This window comes from Ambystoma mexicanum, chromosome 7p (genome assembly GCF_040938575.1).
Source record: "Ambystoma mexicanum isolate Mex_15411 chromosome 7p, UKY_AmexF1_1, whole genome shotgun sequence".
NCBI classification, from domain to species: Eukaryota; Metazoa; Chordata; class Amphibia; order Caudata; family Ambystomatidae; genus Ambystoma; species Ambystoma mexicanum.
Genome location: NC_090939.1, coordinates 99,413,109 through 99,433,329, shown reverse-complemented (window position 1 = coordinate 99,433,329; position 20,221 = coordinate 99,413,109). Strand labels below are relative to the sequence as shown.

At 45.7% G+C, this 20,221-nt stretch overlaps 1 protein-coding gene across 3 annotated transcripts in view; it reads right to left on the bottom strand.

Annotated features, from left to right (window-relative positions):
* SIDT1 (SID1 transmembrane family member 1) overlaps positions 1 to 20,221 on the bottom strand; it is a 737,146-nt gene that overhangs the window by 141,792 nt on the left and 575,133 nt on the right. For all 3 annotated transcript variants that reach the window (XM_069635864.1, XM_069635865.1, XM_069635866.1), the window contains 2 exons: positions 8,042 to 8,159; positions 3,995 to 4,131 (listed from right to left, as the gene is read on the bottom strand). In XM_069635864.1, the coding sequence (XP_069491965.1) occupies positions 3,995 to 4,131; positions 8,042 to 8,159 (255 nt within the window). The remainder of the gene's footprint in view (positions 1 to 3,994; positions 4,132 to 8,041; positions 8,160 to 20,221) is intronic.

The window sequence follows — 20,221 nt, the reverse complement described above, 5'->3', positions numbered from 1 at the left end:
ATATGGTCAGAGCGTTTCATACCCCAAACTGCCCATGGGACATTTTCCTGGATAATATACAGTTTGGTGAAGTTTTTTGCAGAGGTTCCTGCGAGGATGGCATTGCAGTAGTCCAGTTCGCTACCTATGTCCTCTCTGGCTAGTGTGAGGCAATTCTCTGAGGACAGGAATGTTCTGCTAAGGTTGATAAGCTTAGTAGAGTATACTGTGGAGGAGGCAATGGCTTTAACGTGTTTTTGCATGTTGCGTTCCGCATCAAGGTACCCCCAGAGTGTTTACGTGACTCGATACAGGGGTAATATTACCATCAATGGAGAAGGAGGCAAAGGTTGGGTCTAGGTGTTTGAACCGGTGTGAGGAGCCTATGATAAGGAGCTCCGTCTTATTGTCTTTCAGGCACAGATGATGATTGGCCATCCATGCCTGAATGATACCATAGATCCGATTAATGTTTGTGGAGTTTGTGATATAGTTACCGGTACATTTTAGGAGTACTTACGTATTGGCTGCAAAGTTGGTGTAAGGTATATCAAGGCGGTCCAGATGATCGAAGAGGGGCTTAGTGTACATAATGTACAGTGTAGGAGAGAGACACAAGCCTTAAGGTACACCAAAAGTGATGGGAATGGTGTGGCTGCTTCTGAACTGGTGAACACCCAGGAGAGCGTTCGCTCAGAAAGGAGCTAATACAAGATTAAATGCCGCAAAGAGGTCAAGTAGGAGGAGAATGGCGAACTCTCCTGCGTCTCAAATGTTATCGGGCTGGATCTTCAGGTCAAGGAGGGCTGCCTCCGTGCTGTGTCTTGGCCGGAACGTGGATTGCCGTGTGTCCAGAAGATTATGAGCTTCCAAGTGGGTTTGTAGTTGGGTGTAGGCAGTGCGGTCAAGGATTTTAGGAGGTAGGGTATGGCCGTGATCGGGTGATAGTTTCTGGGAACAGTAGGGTCAAGTGTGGGTTTTTTAAGGAGGGAAGTGACTCAAGCTTCTTTAATGGACTTTGGGACCATACATGAATCTAAAGAGGCATTAATAAAGTTGGCAATGATGCGTGCAAGGGGGTCAGCACACATCTTGACCTTGTGGGAAGGACAGATTTCTCCTTTGCAGTTAGAGATTTTTTCAAAGGATGGTCGAGAGGACTTCAGAGGGAGTGACATGGGAGAATTTGAATGGGGGCGTGGTAAGAGGCATAGGTTGGGTGAGGGAAGCCTCCATGCTAGTGAGCAGGGTTTATTTTTTATTGATGATGGTTTTGTCTCTAAGGTTGTGGGTTTTGGTGGAGAGGGCGGATTCGACAAGGGAGCATCAGGTTTTGTTCTTCAGGAAGCTGATGATGGGAGGTGCTGGTGATTTCAGCTCCTTGAAGATTTTGAATAATTCTCTCGTATCAGAGCAAGATAACTGAATCCTGGAGTTGTAGGTGTTAGCTTTTGTAGTGATGGTGGTGATTTTGTATGACTTGGCAGTGGGGAGCAAGGCCTCTTTGTGTGTTTGAGAGGGGGTTTTTCATGTACGTATGGAATTTATGTAGTGTAAACCTAGCTTGCAAACAACTGAACAAACACTACATGCTTATCTAGTCAACCTGCCCACCTTGTGTTACACTCCTTAGGTTTCTGAAGTGAGGTTTTCAATTCATACATTCCCAAAATAAAATAATTTCGAAATAAGGCATCTTGATCCTTAAAAAAGCATGATTGACTGTCTCATGGTGTGAAAGAGCCAAGTTGGATGGCGTTCTATCTTAAGAGAATGATGCGCCTAAGATTTCAGGACGGCGTGTCTTTTACAGTCTCAAAAGTACGGTGTGAAACTGTAAGACAGTGGTCTTCCAACTAAGGGTTGCCGAAGGATGTCCAGGGAGGGGGGTGGCCAGACTCTTTAAAAAGGGATTAAGATGGCAGTTCTTAATATAAAAAAGGATTAAAGCCACTGCGTTTAATAGAAAATATAAGCAGTAGACAATCTGCCAAGGGCCCCTCTGGACATCCTTTGGGCCCCCTCCCAGAAACAATATTTTTGCTCAGGGGGGGTGGTATGAAACAGTTTGAATATCACTGATCTAAGAGTAGGAAAGAAATCAGTGAATGTAGCATGTGTGTAAGTTTGCAGAGTGCATATAGCTGTCACTTGCATAGAAGTGCTCGTCAATTCAATAGACAGAATAAATATTGAAGTACTATGAACATTTCAGTTATTTATGTTGCATAATATCTATATACATTTTGTAATATGGATGCTAAAGGTCTGGTGTATTTTAGATAATTACTGAGTTGGTACAGAGTTGGTTATCTAAGTGGGTGAGACTCCCCTCAGGCCTGCTCTTGGCCTTTCACACTTCGAGTGTATTTGCGATTTCCATGCTGCTGTGCTTTCAAGCCTGTATCTCCCACTGTCAAACCGTTTATCCTATTCCTGATTGTGTGGCTTCCCTCATTGCGAGGGCTTATGGCAACAATATCTTCCCTGTAGGAAAGACGATGATCTAGGTGTTGGCTTGTTAAGCAACTGCATCTAGTTCATACACAGGGGTGGAGGAGGTGGATAGAGCACACATAATGACTCCCAATCCCAACCAAAGTATGGCGCGAAGAGCAGGAGGGACCCAACTAAGAGAAAAAGAAAGAAGACAAGCTGAGATTTGTCCCTACATCGAGGCTGAAGCCAATCAAGGAGCTGGAGAAGCTTGACCACATACAAACAAACTGGATAAGACCCTGGTGTAGTGCCAGTTGTAGGGCCAGAGTCGAAGCAGCCATTGAGGAGTCATGGAAACCTGGATAGCTCTCCATTTGCTGAAGAAGCTGGTAACCCATCTAGGGTGTACAGGGGGTGTGTACTTTCTTCCATGTGCAATATAAACCCAATGCAATCTTATGCTGCAATGTATGGCCTGCAGTTGCATTTATCCCTGTCACAACCCCAAGAGGCATTGATGGTATGCTTCAAGAATCAATGTCAGTCTTTCTATTGTGCGTTGCTTCTCCATATTGGATTTCTGCACGCTCACGCTGTTTTCAGCTATATCCAAAACACAGCCATAAAGCCTGTCCTGCCAATGTTAAGTTAAAATCCAAATGACTTGTTCAGGGAAGGTCACATTGACAGAGAGGTATTTCCACAGAGAGAAATCCTTTATTACTGCGTTTGTGCCTTAACCTTCAAAGTAACAGGGTGGTGCCATCAAGGGGGGGAAGGTGCCAAGCCAAGAAGACCACATCAAACAATATAGATAATGGCTTTAACCAGGGACACTTCACAACACCTGTTGGAACATACAGTGCCTAGCACGGCAAAGAGCTTTCTGAAACTCTCAGCAGATCAACACTACACTAGTTCATTTCCCGACAGCTTGCTCCTCATAATTGGACTGGTTTCCCATGTATCTAAGGAATATTTGATGCCCTTTCTACAAACCTTTTAACCAAAGTAACTGAGCATTCTCGCTCATGGTCAGGGGACAAACTGCATGACCACGCATCCTTTTACGGGACTCCCTTGAAGACCTCTTCAGAAACATCTACCAGTGATACAGTTAAAAGGCCTCCATCATCCTTTTTATGACACAGTACCACTGTCTTTTGTTATGCGATGGTTCAGTGTGAAAATATGCAACTGGGGCTTCCTAAGACTGGGGTTTTGAAAGGGATGGTTGTGCAGCTCCTCTTTCAGATCCAGAAGCTGGTGTAAGTTTTGGAAAATATATCAAAAGTGATCTCACCACAATACAGACCTCGAGCCACAACCTTTCTCTGTGCGGAATACCGGTACAATGATTATCAATGCTAATAAGGAACATGACTGAACAAATAATGGATAGCGAGCTTAGACAGCTATAGGTATGAGGTAGAAACCAGTAAACATGAGTAATGTAACACCACTGACGAACAAGCAAGGCACCCTTCAGTCCCACACACCGAGGAGGTCTTCATTCAGAATCATGCACAGAAACAATTGTTCGTAAACATCGAGCTCATGGGGTTGAGGGACGTACCACTCCAATGACAGCCAGGAAAATGACTGCAGCGAAAGAGGCGTAGGCCGCATAGGCGCTGGCATTGATGTCAGGGTGGCGGGTTTGGTAGAGTTTCAGCATGCAGAGTCCAGCGATCATGTACATAAAGGAGGTATCTAGAAAGAGGAGAAAAGGCTGCAGTCAATGAACGCCGTTGTCACATGGAATGGAGGCAAGGATGGGGGTGGTGGGTATTTCATGCTACCAGGACTTTAATCATCACAGACCAATTCTTATAAAGATCACATGGGAGTGGGAAGTACTATGGATAGCATTAACACAAGTTCAGGTTGTTATAAAGATGTACCTTGGCGAAGTGCTGCTACCATCTCTGCACAATGGCTGTGGAGACACCCCTGTGGATAAAAGCATACCTCCACCTCAAACTTCTTCACCCTCTTAACCTGCACATTGGTTGTAGAGACACCTCTATGGATAAAAGCATACCTCCTCCTCGCCCTCAAACTTCTTCACCTGCACATTGGTTGTGGAGACACCTCTGTGGATAAAAGCATACCGCCTCCTCGCCCTCAAACTTCTTCCCCTTCCAGTCCTTTATCATTTCTCTCAGAGTTGTAAAAGAGATAGCTTTCAACTGTTCTGGTGGAGGAGGAGATGGGACAGCCTGAGCGCATAGCTGGTACATGAGAATGGTATTCTGGTTATCACCACCTTTAAATGACCCAAAACAAGGCCAACTTTAATGTGCCTACATGCATTTGTTTGTATTAAGATTGTGGGGCCTTTGAAACGCTCTCACCCCCTGTTCTCAGCATCTGAGAGCAGGTGACCATGCAGAAGAACTATTGATGGCATTAAAGCAGGTTGAAAAGCTGACCTTAAATGTAGCCCTTGGTCAGTGCAAGGTGACGATTAGATTCCTGAGACCCCTCAATCTTGTCTTGATAGTTGGTACCCCTCCCAGCAGCACAGTGCAGGGATTGGGCTGTACACAGGCCTTCCCCTGGGAATGGCAAATAAAGTCAAGCCGTGGAAGACTGTTGGGGATCATCAGAGACCACCTGCCACTAACACCGTCAATCACACCCTCACACTGGAAAAGTTGCATGGGGCTATTATTCAGGCATACAGAAAGCTCTGTAGGCGGTCGTGTGAAATGTGGCAGCATGACTAGAGCAGACTTAGGGGAATGCTTGCAACAAAGCTTTATATTAGAAAAGGAGTTCTTTTTGCTGCTTTCCCTTCTACTTCAATGGGAACCCCAACATACTTGCTGACTGTTGAGATCCTGAACAGATTTCGGCTGCAAATGACTGGCAGTCACCCAGACTTTGAGTGCTACAGGTTTCCTAATAGGAGAGCTGCTCCCCTATCCCCAAGGGCATAGCCAGGATTGTTTAGCAAGTGGGGCCTGAAGGTAATGTCGTTGGGCCCACCACAGTGACAAACATCTGTAAATGAACACCTAGCGCTGCTGAGACAGCATTTACAGATTTTGGGTGGGCCTTGGCCGCTCAGGCCCTACCCTGTCTACACGTCTGCCCATCCCTGTTTTTTTTGTAGCAGGAGCCATCCTTTAGTCAACCACTGGAGTCCAGAATCTAACACACAAGAGGCTGCAGAAGGACTTTGGAAGACTGTTGCTAGGGCAACCATTACCAAAGCCATCTAACGCAAGTGAAATCTCTGCTCTTTCTTCGGCGGGGGAGACCTACCATGGTGCCTCCCTCCCTTGAACTGTTGGGCCTAACCAGTTCAGGGTTCTGCATCACCAGGCCTCTGAACTGATGATTCAGGACTCTGCATCCTCCTGGAGATTTGAAGAGTCACTGCCCTGTAGCTGGCACCCATCAGCTGCCTGGATGTTACACAGCTTGGTGCTGTGAAACCTGCAGTGTTCTCCCATTGTGGGCCCTGGGCATCGCTGCTCTCTGCCAAGAAGAGGAGACTCGCTGGAGTCTGAGTCCTATAATCCTGTGTCTTCATGCCTGAAGACCCTGTTTTGGGCCACCTCAATTTCTCTCCTCATCTGTGGTGTCCTGTGAGCCCTCCAACATTGTAGAATCAAAAGCATGTGTTCTTCATCTTCTTCAACCTAAGTCCAGCATGTTGGTCTTTGTTACCATGAGCTCCCTCATGGACACTGGAATCCCTGATCTGCCACACCTAGCCGTCCAATAAAAATTATCTGCACCTGTGATCCCTGGACTTCCAACGGCCCTGACTTATCTGGGGTCATTGGGGTATGGGAGACTGGTTTGCATATCTGTTTTGAAGTCCCACTAGCCCACATTCACTAACATTGGATGTAAAAAGCTTTCCTGCAGCTACCCTTCCCTTTGTTGACGGAACCTGGCCATGTGAATCCTGTACGGAGACCCCATATATGGCCCACATTGATACCTGCCCCCTTCCTACTATTAAAATATTATAAACTGGGTCACGATCTAAATTGCTAGCTATCCCATTGATCCCGTTGCTTCATATGGCTAAACTTATAAAACTCCTCCAAAGTAGCCAAAACTTGGTTACTCCCCTGGAACACTGCTGAACACTTGTTCTTATGTTAGTGATGTACTTATGAAGTTTAGTTACTGTGGACTAGTGCTACCTTTTAATTGTATAATTCCTTTGATAACTTGTTTTAACATCTATACCTTACATTATGGTATTGTAACAGTATTGAACTATAACCATATACATTTGAAATATAATCTTAACTGTGCAGACCATCCACTGTTTGACAATCTGAACAGCAAGAGCCTAATCTCCTTGGTATAAGCCAAACTGCTCAGACCTGTTACAAAGGCAGAGTTTGATAAGACGTTTGTGACAAATGTTTGCACGCCTGCTAAGGTTAACTTCCCAGAACCCTAGGTCAGTGGTAATTCTGAAAAACCTCTGAACACCTTAAGTCTGAATTGATTCTGCCCAGTTCCACAATACTTTTCTTATTTGTTGGAGCTTGATAAGGTGCAAACCACGAGAAAGTAGCATCACAGAACCTCCAAAGCAAAAGGTAAAGCAGAGGGGGAAGCCTGGCTTTGAAAACCTTTTGGATCAGTTGAGCAGATAAGTGAATACAGATATGTGTGGTGAGAAAGGAACAGAAAATAAGTGCAGGCCCCTAGAGGAAAAAGTAGAAGTGCAAAGTGGCAATAGTGTGAGCAAATGAATACAAAAACAATCAAATTCTAACGGAAGGTGTGAGCAACCCAGCATAGTAGCAGGCAAGGAGGATAGTTCAGGGGCAACATGCCCATTTTAGAAACAAGACTACACGAGCAGCATGTGTTCCATACCCAGACCCGCGCTTAGAGGCCGGAATCTGTCATGAAGCGTGATATAAGAACCCAATTTAATAGTTATTTTTAGCAGATCAAGGGCCCAAACCTAAAGATTTCTAGAAGAGGAAGGTCTTGAGTTTTTTCCAGAATTAGGTGGTTATAAAGGCAACTGATGGTCTTCGGGAGGGCTCTTGCAGTGTCCAAGCTTACACCCAGTTTTTAAAAACATTTTTTAAAGGAGGCAATTGCGGTTGGCCCGAGGTTTGCATATCTCGAGGGCATCGATGGTTGGTGTCTCGAGATCTTCTGCCTGAGGTAAGCAGAACCTTGCTGGCCAGAGACCTCTGAGCAGGACTTTGAAACGATTGCATGCTGTGACTGGAAGCCAATGCCACGAGAGACGCGTAGGAGTGATAGGATCTGCCTAATAGCCTGATTTGGAGTGATCTGAAGCTGCTGGATCGCATTTTTAGGGAGACCCAGTTGGAGACATTAGGTGAGTCCTGATCAGAGATCCAGAATGCTTTGCAATCATTCTATCTGACAGGCTGTTTCATCATGGGCACAGCTGCAGACTCAAGTCTGCATAAAACGAACAATGCCCAGAGCTCACTTGTGGCCTTGAATGCATCCCTTCCAACCGTAAAAGGACCCAAAACATTTTTGTTGTGGACTTTTTCACTATGCTGGCCACCAGCTTTCCTTGTTCAGAGAGAGGATTCTGGTTTTCTGGCTACCACTCTTGCAATACACGCTTTGTATAATGAACCACACTCACCGAACTGGAAGTTGGAATAGTTGGGGCAGACGTGGTAGCAGGCACTGAGCACCCCCTCCATGGTCAAAGCGATGCCCATGGTGTAGAACAGACCGAAGTGCTTAGGTATCCCGTACTCCTAGGAGAAGCAGAAGAAGGAGTAAAGCATGGCGTCAGCTAGGGCGTGCCGGTGGACCCCATCCCAGCCACATCCGTCTTCCTTTAGTATTTGAATCCTCCCACAGGTAGACCCACACCCTGATCCAGACACTCTTACCCTTCAATCGTTCTCTTAATATTCACAATTCTCTCCCTTTCCAATACACGGTTAAATACCACATGCCACTCTAAAGCAACTCTGCATCACCTCAACACACAGTACAAGGAAAAGGATACATTGCCAAGAACACGGAATGGGTGCAGCAGATGAGCCACTGCATGAATTCCATACACACAAGACTATAACATCTGCATAATGCATGTGGGATCATAGCCCAAACTGGACCCTGCAGCACAGCAATGCTTTCAGCAATCCACAAAGAATAATGTGTTTCACTTTTAAAGTAAAGGCCCTTTGGCCCTCAAAACTAGTGGATCTCACAGGGTAATTCTGTCACCAAACCTGGACTTTTGTGACCCCCCCTTCCTCTGTGTAGCAGGACCATTTTGACACCGATCCTCCATTTCACAGGACTATTCTCTCTGCCTCTCTTCCTTCATCTGTTTGGGACATTCTGCCCCTGTTCATCCCCAAGAACCATTGTGCCACTGTTCCTACATATTAGAAGACCATTTTGCCACTGAACCCCCAATTCACATGTCCATTCTATCACTGTTCCTTCATCACAGAGGACCATTATGTCAATGTTACTCCATCTTGCTGGTCCAGTCTGATGGACCTGCATCTCACTGGACCATTCTGGCCAGTGGTCGAAGTGTACGAAAAGAAGTAGTGGAACTATGTTCCCTACTGAATCACTCCGATCGAACCGCCTGAACGGGCAGGAGCCCCTCCTCAGCTCCATCCATCCAGGAGCTGCCTCACTGGACTACGATTGCCTGCAACGAGCCGCAAAGGACAGGAGTCCTCTGTGCCGCGGGCACCGTAGCGATCTACAGCTACATTCCACCTCGATGAGCAACTAAACCACCTACGCTTTGCTCACCTGCATCCTGATCAGCTGGTAGCCGATAAGCTGGAAGCACTCGCTCCCGCCAGCCTGATTCTAAAATGGCCGACTGCAGATGCAGCACAAAAGCGAGGCTAGCATATGGTTGCTAAGCAACCCCATAATTTAATCCCCCATAAGCCCCAGCCGGCAGGCAGAAACCAGCCCTCCACGGAGAAGGCCCGGAAGGAAAAGGCCTGTTTCTGCGCCTGTTCCGAGCCGTTAGAGCCTGCCTAGGGCCATGAACGCTGCCCTCCCCCCCGAGCTGAGAACTCACCTGGACACTCTACATCATCTGAACAGCCTGCCCGGGTAAGGCTTCTACTACTACCCTTCACGCACTGATTGCGCCAATGGCCATGAACCTACTGAGGCGTCTCATGTTACCCAGATGCATTGTACGGCCTAACATAGCTGCGGCCATGTGAGTAAACCTGCATCCTGATATTATTACAATATTAGCACACGTGTCTTTAGTCAAATTACTAGCCAACCTATGCTATCCGGACACACTGCATCGCCTTACAGTATATGCATATGTCGCCATTTGTGATAACTGTAGCTAAACATTGAACCTGCCTCCATTACAGAGTTGTACTTGCCTAGCTATTGTTACCTTATTGTGACCTGCTACTAGCCATTGATTTTATCAACCACTTACCTTGTTTACTGCGGCTCTATATACTATACTGCTCTGGCGTACTGCACTACATTTAGCCTTATTTGCCCCATTACACGAGACATGCATTTAGCCTGCCACGTGACCTAACCCTTAGGTTTCGTATTTAGTTTAGTGCGCCCTATAAATTGAGAGCTACATGCCATGCTTTAACATTTTTGCTATTTGTATTTAGCCTACTTGTGCCGCAACTTTTGAGTCATGCATTTAGCCTGCCATGCCTTAAAGCATTAACTAACATGCCACACTACACCATCCCATGCTAGCTGATGTGCCCTACTGAACCAGCCTGGCATTACGCTATCGGATGCGCCCAAACTTTAGGCCACTGTGCATTATTGCTCGATTGTTGCCTCTGAAGCCTATTGTGCTTAACCTTGAACTAAGTCATCTTAGTCCTCTATGCATTACTGCCAGATTAGGAGCATTTGTGAAGTTTGCTGCGTTAATATCGTTAACTATGCTACCCCTACCCACTGTGCCCAATAGTGACTGAAAATAGAATAGCCCGCTGTGCACACTTTTATCTGCATTCTGTAACTCACTGCGCCTCTCCTGAATTAGCCTAACTTCAACCTACTGTGTCCACCTGGACTGTTCACAACCTACTCTCATTATGTACATTCAATGCCTTATTAGACTCCTACCAGGTGCTCTCTCCAAGACAGTGTGGTGAACATTACTTATAGCCATACATATCATCTTAGTTTCACAGATTAGCACCTTGATCACTAACAGCCCGACTTCCATGATGACGTCCCTTAACAGTACTCCTACTCGCCCCACCATATCAGATATATGCTCACAAAAGTTTAGTCCACAGCAAGAACCTTCTATCACACATGCTCCATATAGCACCACTGATAGAAACCTAAGATGGCGAGCACGCCTATCTAAATTGCACAAACTACCAGCTAAAAAAGTAGAGCAACCAAACTACCTAAAAAAGAGTCCAACTCACAAGGCAACCTCACAGTCTAAATCTAACTCTCCTAAGCGTACTATCATAGACAAGCTTAGCTCTAATGTACCACTGGCACCAGAAAGCCAACTACCTAATCTCAAAGGAGCCCTTATAAATGCAAGGTCTTTAGTTGCACAAGTAACCAAAATATATGACATTATCCTTACAGATAACCTTGACTTCCTGGCCATTACAGAATCCTGGCTACATGAGGCCGCAGGCCCAGCCTTGTCTCTGGCAGTCCCTGATAATTACACTATCCTGAGAGCGGACAGACAGGTCTCTCGAGGAGGAGGAATAGCAATTATTGTTAAAACCAACCTCTCCATGAGATTAGTTACCACCCCTACTCGGAAATCTTGTGAATGCCTAGCTGTCAAAATACCCATTGCCAACTCCCAAACGTTGAACATTCACCTTATCTATAAATCACCAGGTCCCACTGGATCCTTCCCTGATGACATCTTCATGGCCTTATCTAACAACTTAAAAAATACCTCTCAAACCATAGTGCTAGGTGATTTCAACTTAGGTTGCAACGATAGTAAGGACATCCAAACCACTGCAATTGCTAATACTCTGAAAGAACTAGGCTTTACTCAGAAAATTAACCTATCCACACATGACAAAGGACAAACTCTCGATTGGATCGCAGAGTACAATTGTAATGTCACCATCTCGACCATTGCTCCTCAAATTTGGACTGACTATTATTTTCTGTCGTTCACACTGGCTACCAAATCGGCCACAGCTTAAACTACCTCACGGGTCCCACCTACTCTCACAAGGAACAAAAAAAACATGACAGCAGACAAACTACTTCCTTACATACTACCCAACCTTAATGCCTTACCCGATAACATGGACCCTAATTCTCTAGTCAAACAATATAACAAACTTATGACTATCGCCCTTGACGATATTGCACCTCTCAAACTAAGGAAGAGTAAACCTAAAAAACATCTCAACACCTGGTTCACACCTCACTTAAAAAATCTAAGATTATTTAAAAGAAAATGTGAAACTACCTGCCACCTGACTTCCGTTTCACATGACCATCCTGTCACAGTACTTCTATCTCACAAATTATGCAGACGATACCCAAATCCTCCTTCCTCTCACTGGAGACTACTCTCTGGACCTGGCCTTGGTGAATAGAATGTATGGCATCGTTCAGGCATGGATGGCCACCCATGGACTTTGCCTGAACAATGATAAAACAGAGCTTATTATTCTACTCACTAACGGCCCCCTTATCCAAACTAAGCCTGGATTATGCCCACTCCACCATTGATGGTAATGACATCAAAGTAGCTAAGGAGGTGAAGACCCTAGGCTTTTACCTAGATGCCACCCTTAACTTTACTAAACAAATCAATTCCATGGCATCTGCTACTGCATACACGTGCAAACTAATCAGAGCAAGCAAACCATTTCTATCCGCAAACAGTTGCCTAATTATCTCTAGAGCCCTCATACTCTCTAAATTGGATTATTGTAATGCCCTGTATGCTGGTGCAAGTAAACATATCATCCAGAAAATACATGTACTCCAGAATAATGCTCTGAGAGCAGCGCTTATGATAAATAGAAAGGAACATATCTCAGCCACTAGGAGAAAATACAAATGGTCATCTACCTTTGACAAAATTCGACTCAAAATGGCCACCCTCACCTACAAATGTCTGAATAATAAAGCACCTCCATACTTAACTGATAGGATTATCAGAAAAACTTCCTGCAGACTGACTAGATTAGCCAATTCCAACTGCCTCTTAGTACCACGATTTAAAATGTCCACCATTGGGGGACACAGCTTCCCAGTTAAGGCAGCTCAACTGTGGAACTCCTTGCCTGCCTACCTAAGAGAATACCAAACCATTGCCACATTTAGACAGAATATGACTAACTGTCTGAAAGATAACGACAAGTAACCTGCGATGATATGGCCTCATCTCAGCTGCCTCCAAAACATAGAGGCCAGCCCCAGTATTCTGCTAATTATGTACTTGACTGTTAATATTCCTCCCCACTGTACAATCCTCTGTATATTGCTACGATTACTGTGCTTTAGTCCCTTTTTGGACACTATTCTGTATATTAATTCCTATTACTGTTTACTTATTCCCTCATGTAAATTTCCCCATCCCTATGATTCCTGATGTACTGCATTTACCTGTGTAACTAAGCTTAATATATTCTTATGTCTTGCGCCCTGATGCCACAGGGTCTGGCGCGCATTATAAATAAAATAAATAAACAAACAAACAAACAAATACTGGCCTGCACCGCTCCTCACACATCCCATCGCCAGACCCCATCGCTGCGCCCCCTCCCATGCACAATTAAAAAATAAAAAAAAACATGTGCCTGCTCTTTAAGTAAACGTCCTGTGCAGTGCACTGAAAGTGCAAGTTTCAACTTCTTCCTACACTTTTATTTTAAAACGAAACCGTTCCGGAACGGTTTCTTTTTCAAATAAAAGTATAGGAACGGTAAAACTTAATTAAAAGAAGTAGAGGAGCACTGCTGCCGACCAATCCCGCCCACTTCGACCACTGATTCTGGCACTGATTCTCCATGAGCGCCTGGAGACCACGAAAATGGCAGTGGTGCCCGGTGTAAATCTCAACAACATAACATCTCACAGGACCATTCTGCCACTGGATGTCTATTTCACAGAACCATGCTGCCACTGGTCCTCTATCCCATAGGACCATCCTGTCACAGTACTTCTATCTCACAGGACCATCCTGCCACCTGACTTCCATTTCACATGACAATCCTGCCACTGAACATCTATTTCACAGAACCATCCTGCTACTGAACCTCCATTTCAGAGAACCATGCTGCCACTGGTCCTCTATCCCATAGGACCATCCTGTCACAGTACTTATATCTCACAGGACCATCCTGCCACCTGACTTCCATTTCACATGACCACCCTGCCACTGAACATCTATTTCAGAGAACCAAACTGCCACTGGTCCTCTATCCCATAAGACCATTCTGCCACAAGGCATCTATTCCACATGCCCATCCTGCCACCGAACATCTATTTCAGAGAACCAAACTGCCACTGGTCCTCTATCCCATAAGACCATTCTGCCACAAGGCATCTATTCCACATGCCCATCCTGCCACTGAACATCTATTTCAGAGAACCAAACTGCCATTGGTCCTCTATCCCATAGGGCCATTCTGCCAAAATCTATTTCACAGGGCCATTCTGACACTGAACATCTGTTTCAGAGAACCATGGTGCCCCTGGTCCTCTATCCCATAGGCCCATCCTGCCACAGGACCTTTGTGTTGTGTTCACTTGACACATCTTCTACTGAACCTGGGAGTCTTTCCTTCTTATCTTAGAGCCATTCTGCTACTATCCCTTTACCCTATAGCACCAGTCTGCCACTTGTCATCCATTGCAAAGGACAATCCCCCCATGGAAGCTCCATTTCACAGTACCATTGTTCCCATGGCTCCAGATAAGAATTTGCCGTAATAGTATTTTGCTCCCCATTTTGGGAGTAAATGATTTTCATGGGGTAAAAATATATTTAAAATGTTTTAAAATCTTGTGTCTTGTAATCCAAATATCCTTCTAGCTAGCAATGACCGTAAATGAAAGGGAGTATTTGTAACCTATGGGTCATCATCACCTATGGGTCATCATCACATGAGGCAATCTTATAGTACATGTCCTCTGCACAGATGATGCTGCTCCTACCCTTGATCTAAACATAGGGCCTGATTCACAGAACGTTTTCCTTTGGGATTGTGCCATTATAAAACACTTCTGTGAATCAGGCCCATAGCCTGAGCAGTGCAGGTGGAATTAAGGGCCACACAAGTGCATACCTACTAATCCCCATGTTTCTTTGTCAAGGGTGGTGTTGGCCTGATTTTGGAGAATAAAATAGGCAGTTACAGCACTAATTTGTTACCTTGCTGACAGGCTGTACTTCATCACTGAACTTCTGTCCGTCTATCCTTTCTTCAAGAGACAAATGTTGCAGGTTGAACCAAGAAACATTATCTAAGTAATAAATACCTTGCATGGGAAAGAATGTCCTGATTGATAGCTCAATTTAAGAGGTGAAACGTGAATTGCAAATTGAAAGAGTGAAAATACAAAATACTTTTCATGGATCAGTGCAATGTTTTACTGGGCGACCATTAGTAAGATCCTTTTCCTCGAAGTATATTGGATGGAAACTCAGGTCACGTGGGCTGCGGATAACTATTATTAGTACCCCGCGAGGGGGTGTGGGGTGGCGGCCTCCCAGCCTATGAGGATGCTTAGAACGGGGTCTTTACCATACGTTCCGAGTCTCCTCAGAGTGGATGGCTGCCATCTTCCCTTGCCAAACTCGGGTAAGTGTGCTCCCCTGCGCTCCCCTTCGCCCCTGCATCCCCATCACTGCACGCCCCTTTGCCATACATTTAGCCCCCCTCCACCCACTCCCCACAGTGGTGTACCCGGCGCATCTCTGACTCTCGAATGGCCATTGTGGAAAGGGAGAACCTGTAATTCCCTTCTCCCCGATCCATGGTGGCCATCTTTTTTGGTACTTTTATCAGAAGCTGAGAAACACGGAACGCGCAGTTTCTCAACTTGTGATAAAAACACTATTAGTACCCCGGTACAACATGCTGGGGTACTAGGGTACTAACAGCAATATAACACTCACTGGGGGGCATTACCTTAAAGCCCTCAATTGTAATTGATGCCCCAGGGCATTACTGGACCAGTAAAAAGTGAAGTGCAGGGCAGTCTTATAGCAGAATAGGTGCCACATCGGATAAAGCAGAAGGGCTTTACATAAGACTTAGCCTCTCAAAGTCTTTGTGTGATGATACAAACAGTTGACCATTCCATAAACTATTAAGTGAAATTGAAACACCATATAATTCCTTAGAGTATACCGTAGCAGGGTAAATGGTACAGCACAGTGGGTAATTGGCTGAAACATGTTGGTAAAATGTGTTTCAATTATCTATTCTATTTTCTTATTTAGAGTTTTGTACAATGCTACTTGCGTAACAGAGTCACTTTGGAGCGCAAAACGAAGGAAGGAGGGAAGAGTGGTTGTGCGATAGAGAAGAGTCCTTAAACATAAGGCATGATACTTTCACAGCAAATGTTTAAGTTACATTTTACAATACCCTCACAGACAATTATTTTAGAATAAATTATGAGTAAACTGAACAGATCGGTTTGGTCGATAAGTCAAGGAATCCTATCAAAGTGTAAAGTTTTAAAGAAGCATTCATGAGCAGTCAGTCTGGGGTCAGAAAAGTGGCCTTCCAGGAGCATATGACGGAGAAGTGACAGAGTGATGACAACTCTGAATAAACCTCAAGCCTAAGAAACACAGCTACAGAGGTAACATGACAAACTTGAGAGGATATTTTTACACGAAGGAGTGCTTCTTAATAATAATGATATTCTGGGAAAAAATAACCTTGTCTGAAAACAAACTAGGTAAAAAGAAAGAAAAAATTGCATTGGTAAGCTCTTCATACGACCCCTTGACCTCACTCGAAGATTGCGATTAGATACCTTTCGGACACAGGCGCTCTATAACTGCCGTAGATAGATAGATAATTAAATTAATATTGAATAATATGTTATGTAAACAATAACTAAATTAACCACAGTGGTGTACTGGTGAAGCAAGCAGAACAACGCCACCCTTTCTCTCGTGGCTCTGCTAGGCCAAAGAAAATCAGACCAGGGTAGTAATTAACAGACATTTGTAGGCAGTGTGAGAAACCAGAAGGTGTCTCACGCACTACTCCTTGGGGATCTGTCATCCAGGTGGCCAGGACATGGCCATCGCTCTTGGATCCAGTTCCTGGGGGTGGGCCAGTGCAGGAGCATCACCAGGGTGAGGGGTCTTCAGGAAGTGGGAATAGCCCGCTATGAGAGAAAATAGACTAACACCCGAGCAGTATACCTGATGTGTCCCAATACAATGGTCAGGCGAGGTCAGGCAATTACGGACCATCACACACACCTGACTTCCATTAAGCTTCTCCCCATGGATAAAAGGTGGAGCACGAGAGCACACTCTGAGCGAAACAAAGCACACAAGGAAACAGCAGTTTCAAGACGGCAGCTGAACGAGAGAGGAAAGACGGCAAAACAGAAGGGGATCGCAAGGAAGGAAGTTGACCTTGACCTTTTGGGGATCGCAAGGAAGGAAGTTCCCTTGAACTTTTTGACAAGGAACTGTTATTTTCCTGAACCCATCGAAAAGAGAAACCAGGCTGAAGAATCCTGCATTGTGTCTCGAAGATACCCAGGGCCCTCCTGCGTTAATAATCAATGCAGGGAGAATCACCAGCCACCGTGGTACTGTCCTTGGCACCAAGAACAAAGCAGCATCAGTGAAATCAACACAGCCGGTGAGTTGGGGAGACCAATACAAGACCGGTCTGTGTTGAAGCCAAGGTTGAAAGCAGCAACATTATATGGCGAGCGCTGGAACGAATATTGTTCAAACGCATGTGGTAATAAGAGTACAGTTGAATTGCTGATGAGTGACTGAACTTAAAAACCAAGATGCAATACCTTTGACGGAGTTGTCTGGCACTATGTGGGTGCTCAATCGAAGGTCTCTGTAAGGTATCCAGCTGAGGAGTGGAAAAAGGGAAAGTGAGAAAAGGTCATATCAAGAAGAGAAGTCTTCGATTTTGATGACACAGAAATTTTGCACGAGCCCAGCAGAGGGAGGCCATTTGAAAGTTTTGTATCAGATTGGGTCTGAGTTTGGTGGAGGGGGACCCGAGGTGAACAGTAAACCACCCGAGAAGTTTCATTTTTGGTCCGAGTCCAGCAGAGGGAGGACAATTGAAGATTTTGTGTCAGAGTGGGTCTGAACCCGGCGGAGAGGGACCCGGAATGAACAGTAAATCACAAGTGAAGTTGTATATGTGAAATCCTAAGAAGAAAGGAACTTTAATGTTTTTCGTGTTACATCAGGCCCTCTGACATAAGAGACTTTGAATGGTAAAGAGACTTTGACAAAAAAGGCCCTGATGTTGAAGCTCTGAACTGCATCCTCATGCTAGAGAAGCCAGAGAGTGTGCTAAGCTTGAGTGTGTCGCCTTGTCCCGTGCTGAAAACGTGGGGAAGGGAAGCCAATGGCTTGAATATCCTGACATATCATTTCTTTAACACTTTTCTTTTACATAACATCGTTTCCCACACTATTTGTATTTAGAAGTAAGAATTGGCAATAGGTTTATCAGTATATGCCCTTTTATTTTGACAGACTCGACTAGGACTGCATTATTACTATTATTTGATGGCCGTAGCTTGTTCCCATCTTTAGATTTAGGTTTAGATAGGCGTTTTTCAAACCCAATTGAAGTTCAATATACACCCTTAAACAGTGATCACTTGTGTCTGACTTACTGTTTGACACCATGCCTTTGTTACATCAGACAGGGAAAGGGGCAAAGTAGAGTACCTCAAGAGAGGACTTTCTGGTGAGAGAAGGGTTCCACCATCTTGGGAATGCCTAGGGCTGCCAGACTTCCTGTACCATTGCCTCACTTCCTGCAGACAAAGCACTCTGGATATGACATCATCAGGCAGAAAGTTCTAAAATAGCAACCTGGATTGAACACCTTATAGAAGGCTAGCAGGCAATCCACTGTAGAAGAGTGCCTATTTAAGGGGGTGAACCTATCCCCTTAGTTGCAAACTTGAAGAAGTAGGATTAAATCTAGAACTTTGTTGGGAGAACAGTCTCCTCAAAAGTCCTCTTTCATAAAGTTGGACCCAAAGATCTACAAGGGCAAGCCTTTTCTTTAAACATCACAGATGAACATTTGGGGTGACCTGCTGGCTGAAGGCGGCCTACTGCACAGTAGACCACTTTGTGCCAACGTGACCTATTCGAGACGCTGACTCGACCCATCGACTGCCTGGTATCTTCACCCTGTTTTAGGCCATGGGAATGCATCGCATTGCTAAACTACCTGTTACGCTCACCTGGTCTCTGCTGGGGCATTGGGGCACGGTTGGAGCCCTCCACGGAATTGGCTCCCTCAGGTCGCTTCTCTCCCCCAACTGCTGCCTTTCCGTGGGTCCGGAAGGCTGGATCTGTTCCTGTGATAAGATGAGAGGCAGTGAGGAAAGCGTGGTGGAGTCGTAGTTCTCCTCTGCCCTTTAGTGCCAAAATGTAGTGCGTAGAAGTTTACCCTTGCAAGCTCACCTGTTTGTATGTAAGGATGAGCTCTCCGTCCTGCTTTCCTTCAGCAGGGGCGCTGCGGATGGACCTAGTTCCGTCACTGGTCCAAATTGCGGAGGTCCAGACCGGCTGCGACCATTCCGTCTTGGCGGTAAGTCTTTTATGATTATGATTGTTGTTCGTATTCTTGTAAAGATACTGTCCCAGGGAATATTGTTCGTAACGGTATATTGTTCTCTCTCCCCTGTAGTGATGAAAATGACCGAGGGGCGCGTGATGGAGAAAAGAGCCTGCTCTGGATGTCCCCACCACTGGTAAGTAGGCAGTTGCAGAAACTGCACCAAGTTCGTGAGTGGTGCCGCTTATTAAAGTCTATGTGACCGCTCACCTTGTGTCTCTTTTTCTCTTTGCAGGCGCGGCAGGACGGCGATGGCCGGAGAGCGGTGTCCAACTCCTACTGGCTGCCGGAGATGAAGATCCGCATGGAGGCTGCATCTGATGAAGGACCTGTGTTGGTGGAATTCAGAACAGGTAAGAATGCTGGGCGGTACCTGCAGAGGATTCCGGAATAAAGGTAAGATGAAGGCAACTGCGGCAGACCCAGGAGCAGATGACAGCGCTTCCAGCGATAGTGTGACCTCAGGTAAGACATGCGCAGCGACTGCAGAGTGAAAGCTAATGGCGGTGCTTCCGGCGATGGTGTAGCTTCAGGTAAGGCGTGCACAGCGACTGCGGAGAGTGGAGCAGATGGCAGTGTTTCCTGCGATGGTGTGGCTAATTCCAGGTAAGATGGTCGAGGTATCCGGAGACTGGAGATGCACTTGTTGAGCCAGGTAGGTGCTGGAGGTTACGGAGACTGAAGGCGCATGTACTGAATCAGGTAAGAGTCTTCTGAACGGCGGTAAGCGTTACACTGCACTCGGCAGACTAACGCGAAGCGCCAGTATACGGGTGGGGCTGGCTTATATAGCCTGGCCCCAGCCACTCCCCTTAGGCCCCGCTCTGTGGTCCCACCTTGCTCCTCCTTCGGTCTTCTGCACGTGCCTTCCCTGTGATAATAGGGCCCGCCCGGCCTTGATGCATGTGCCTTCGGTGTTCTGTGTGCCATGAACACTTTGAAATGAGCTTGGTGCCATAGGCGCCAAGACTGGGTCCATTAGGACCCTGCATGAAGTGAAGCAC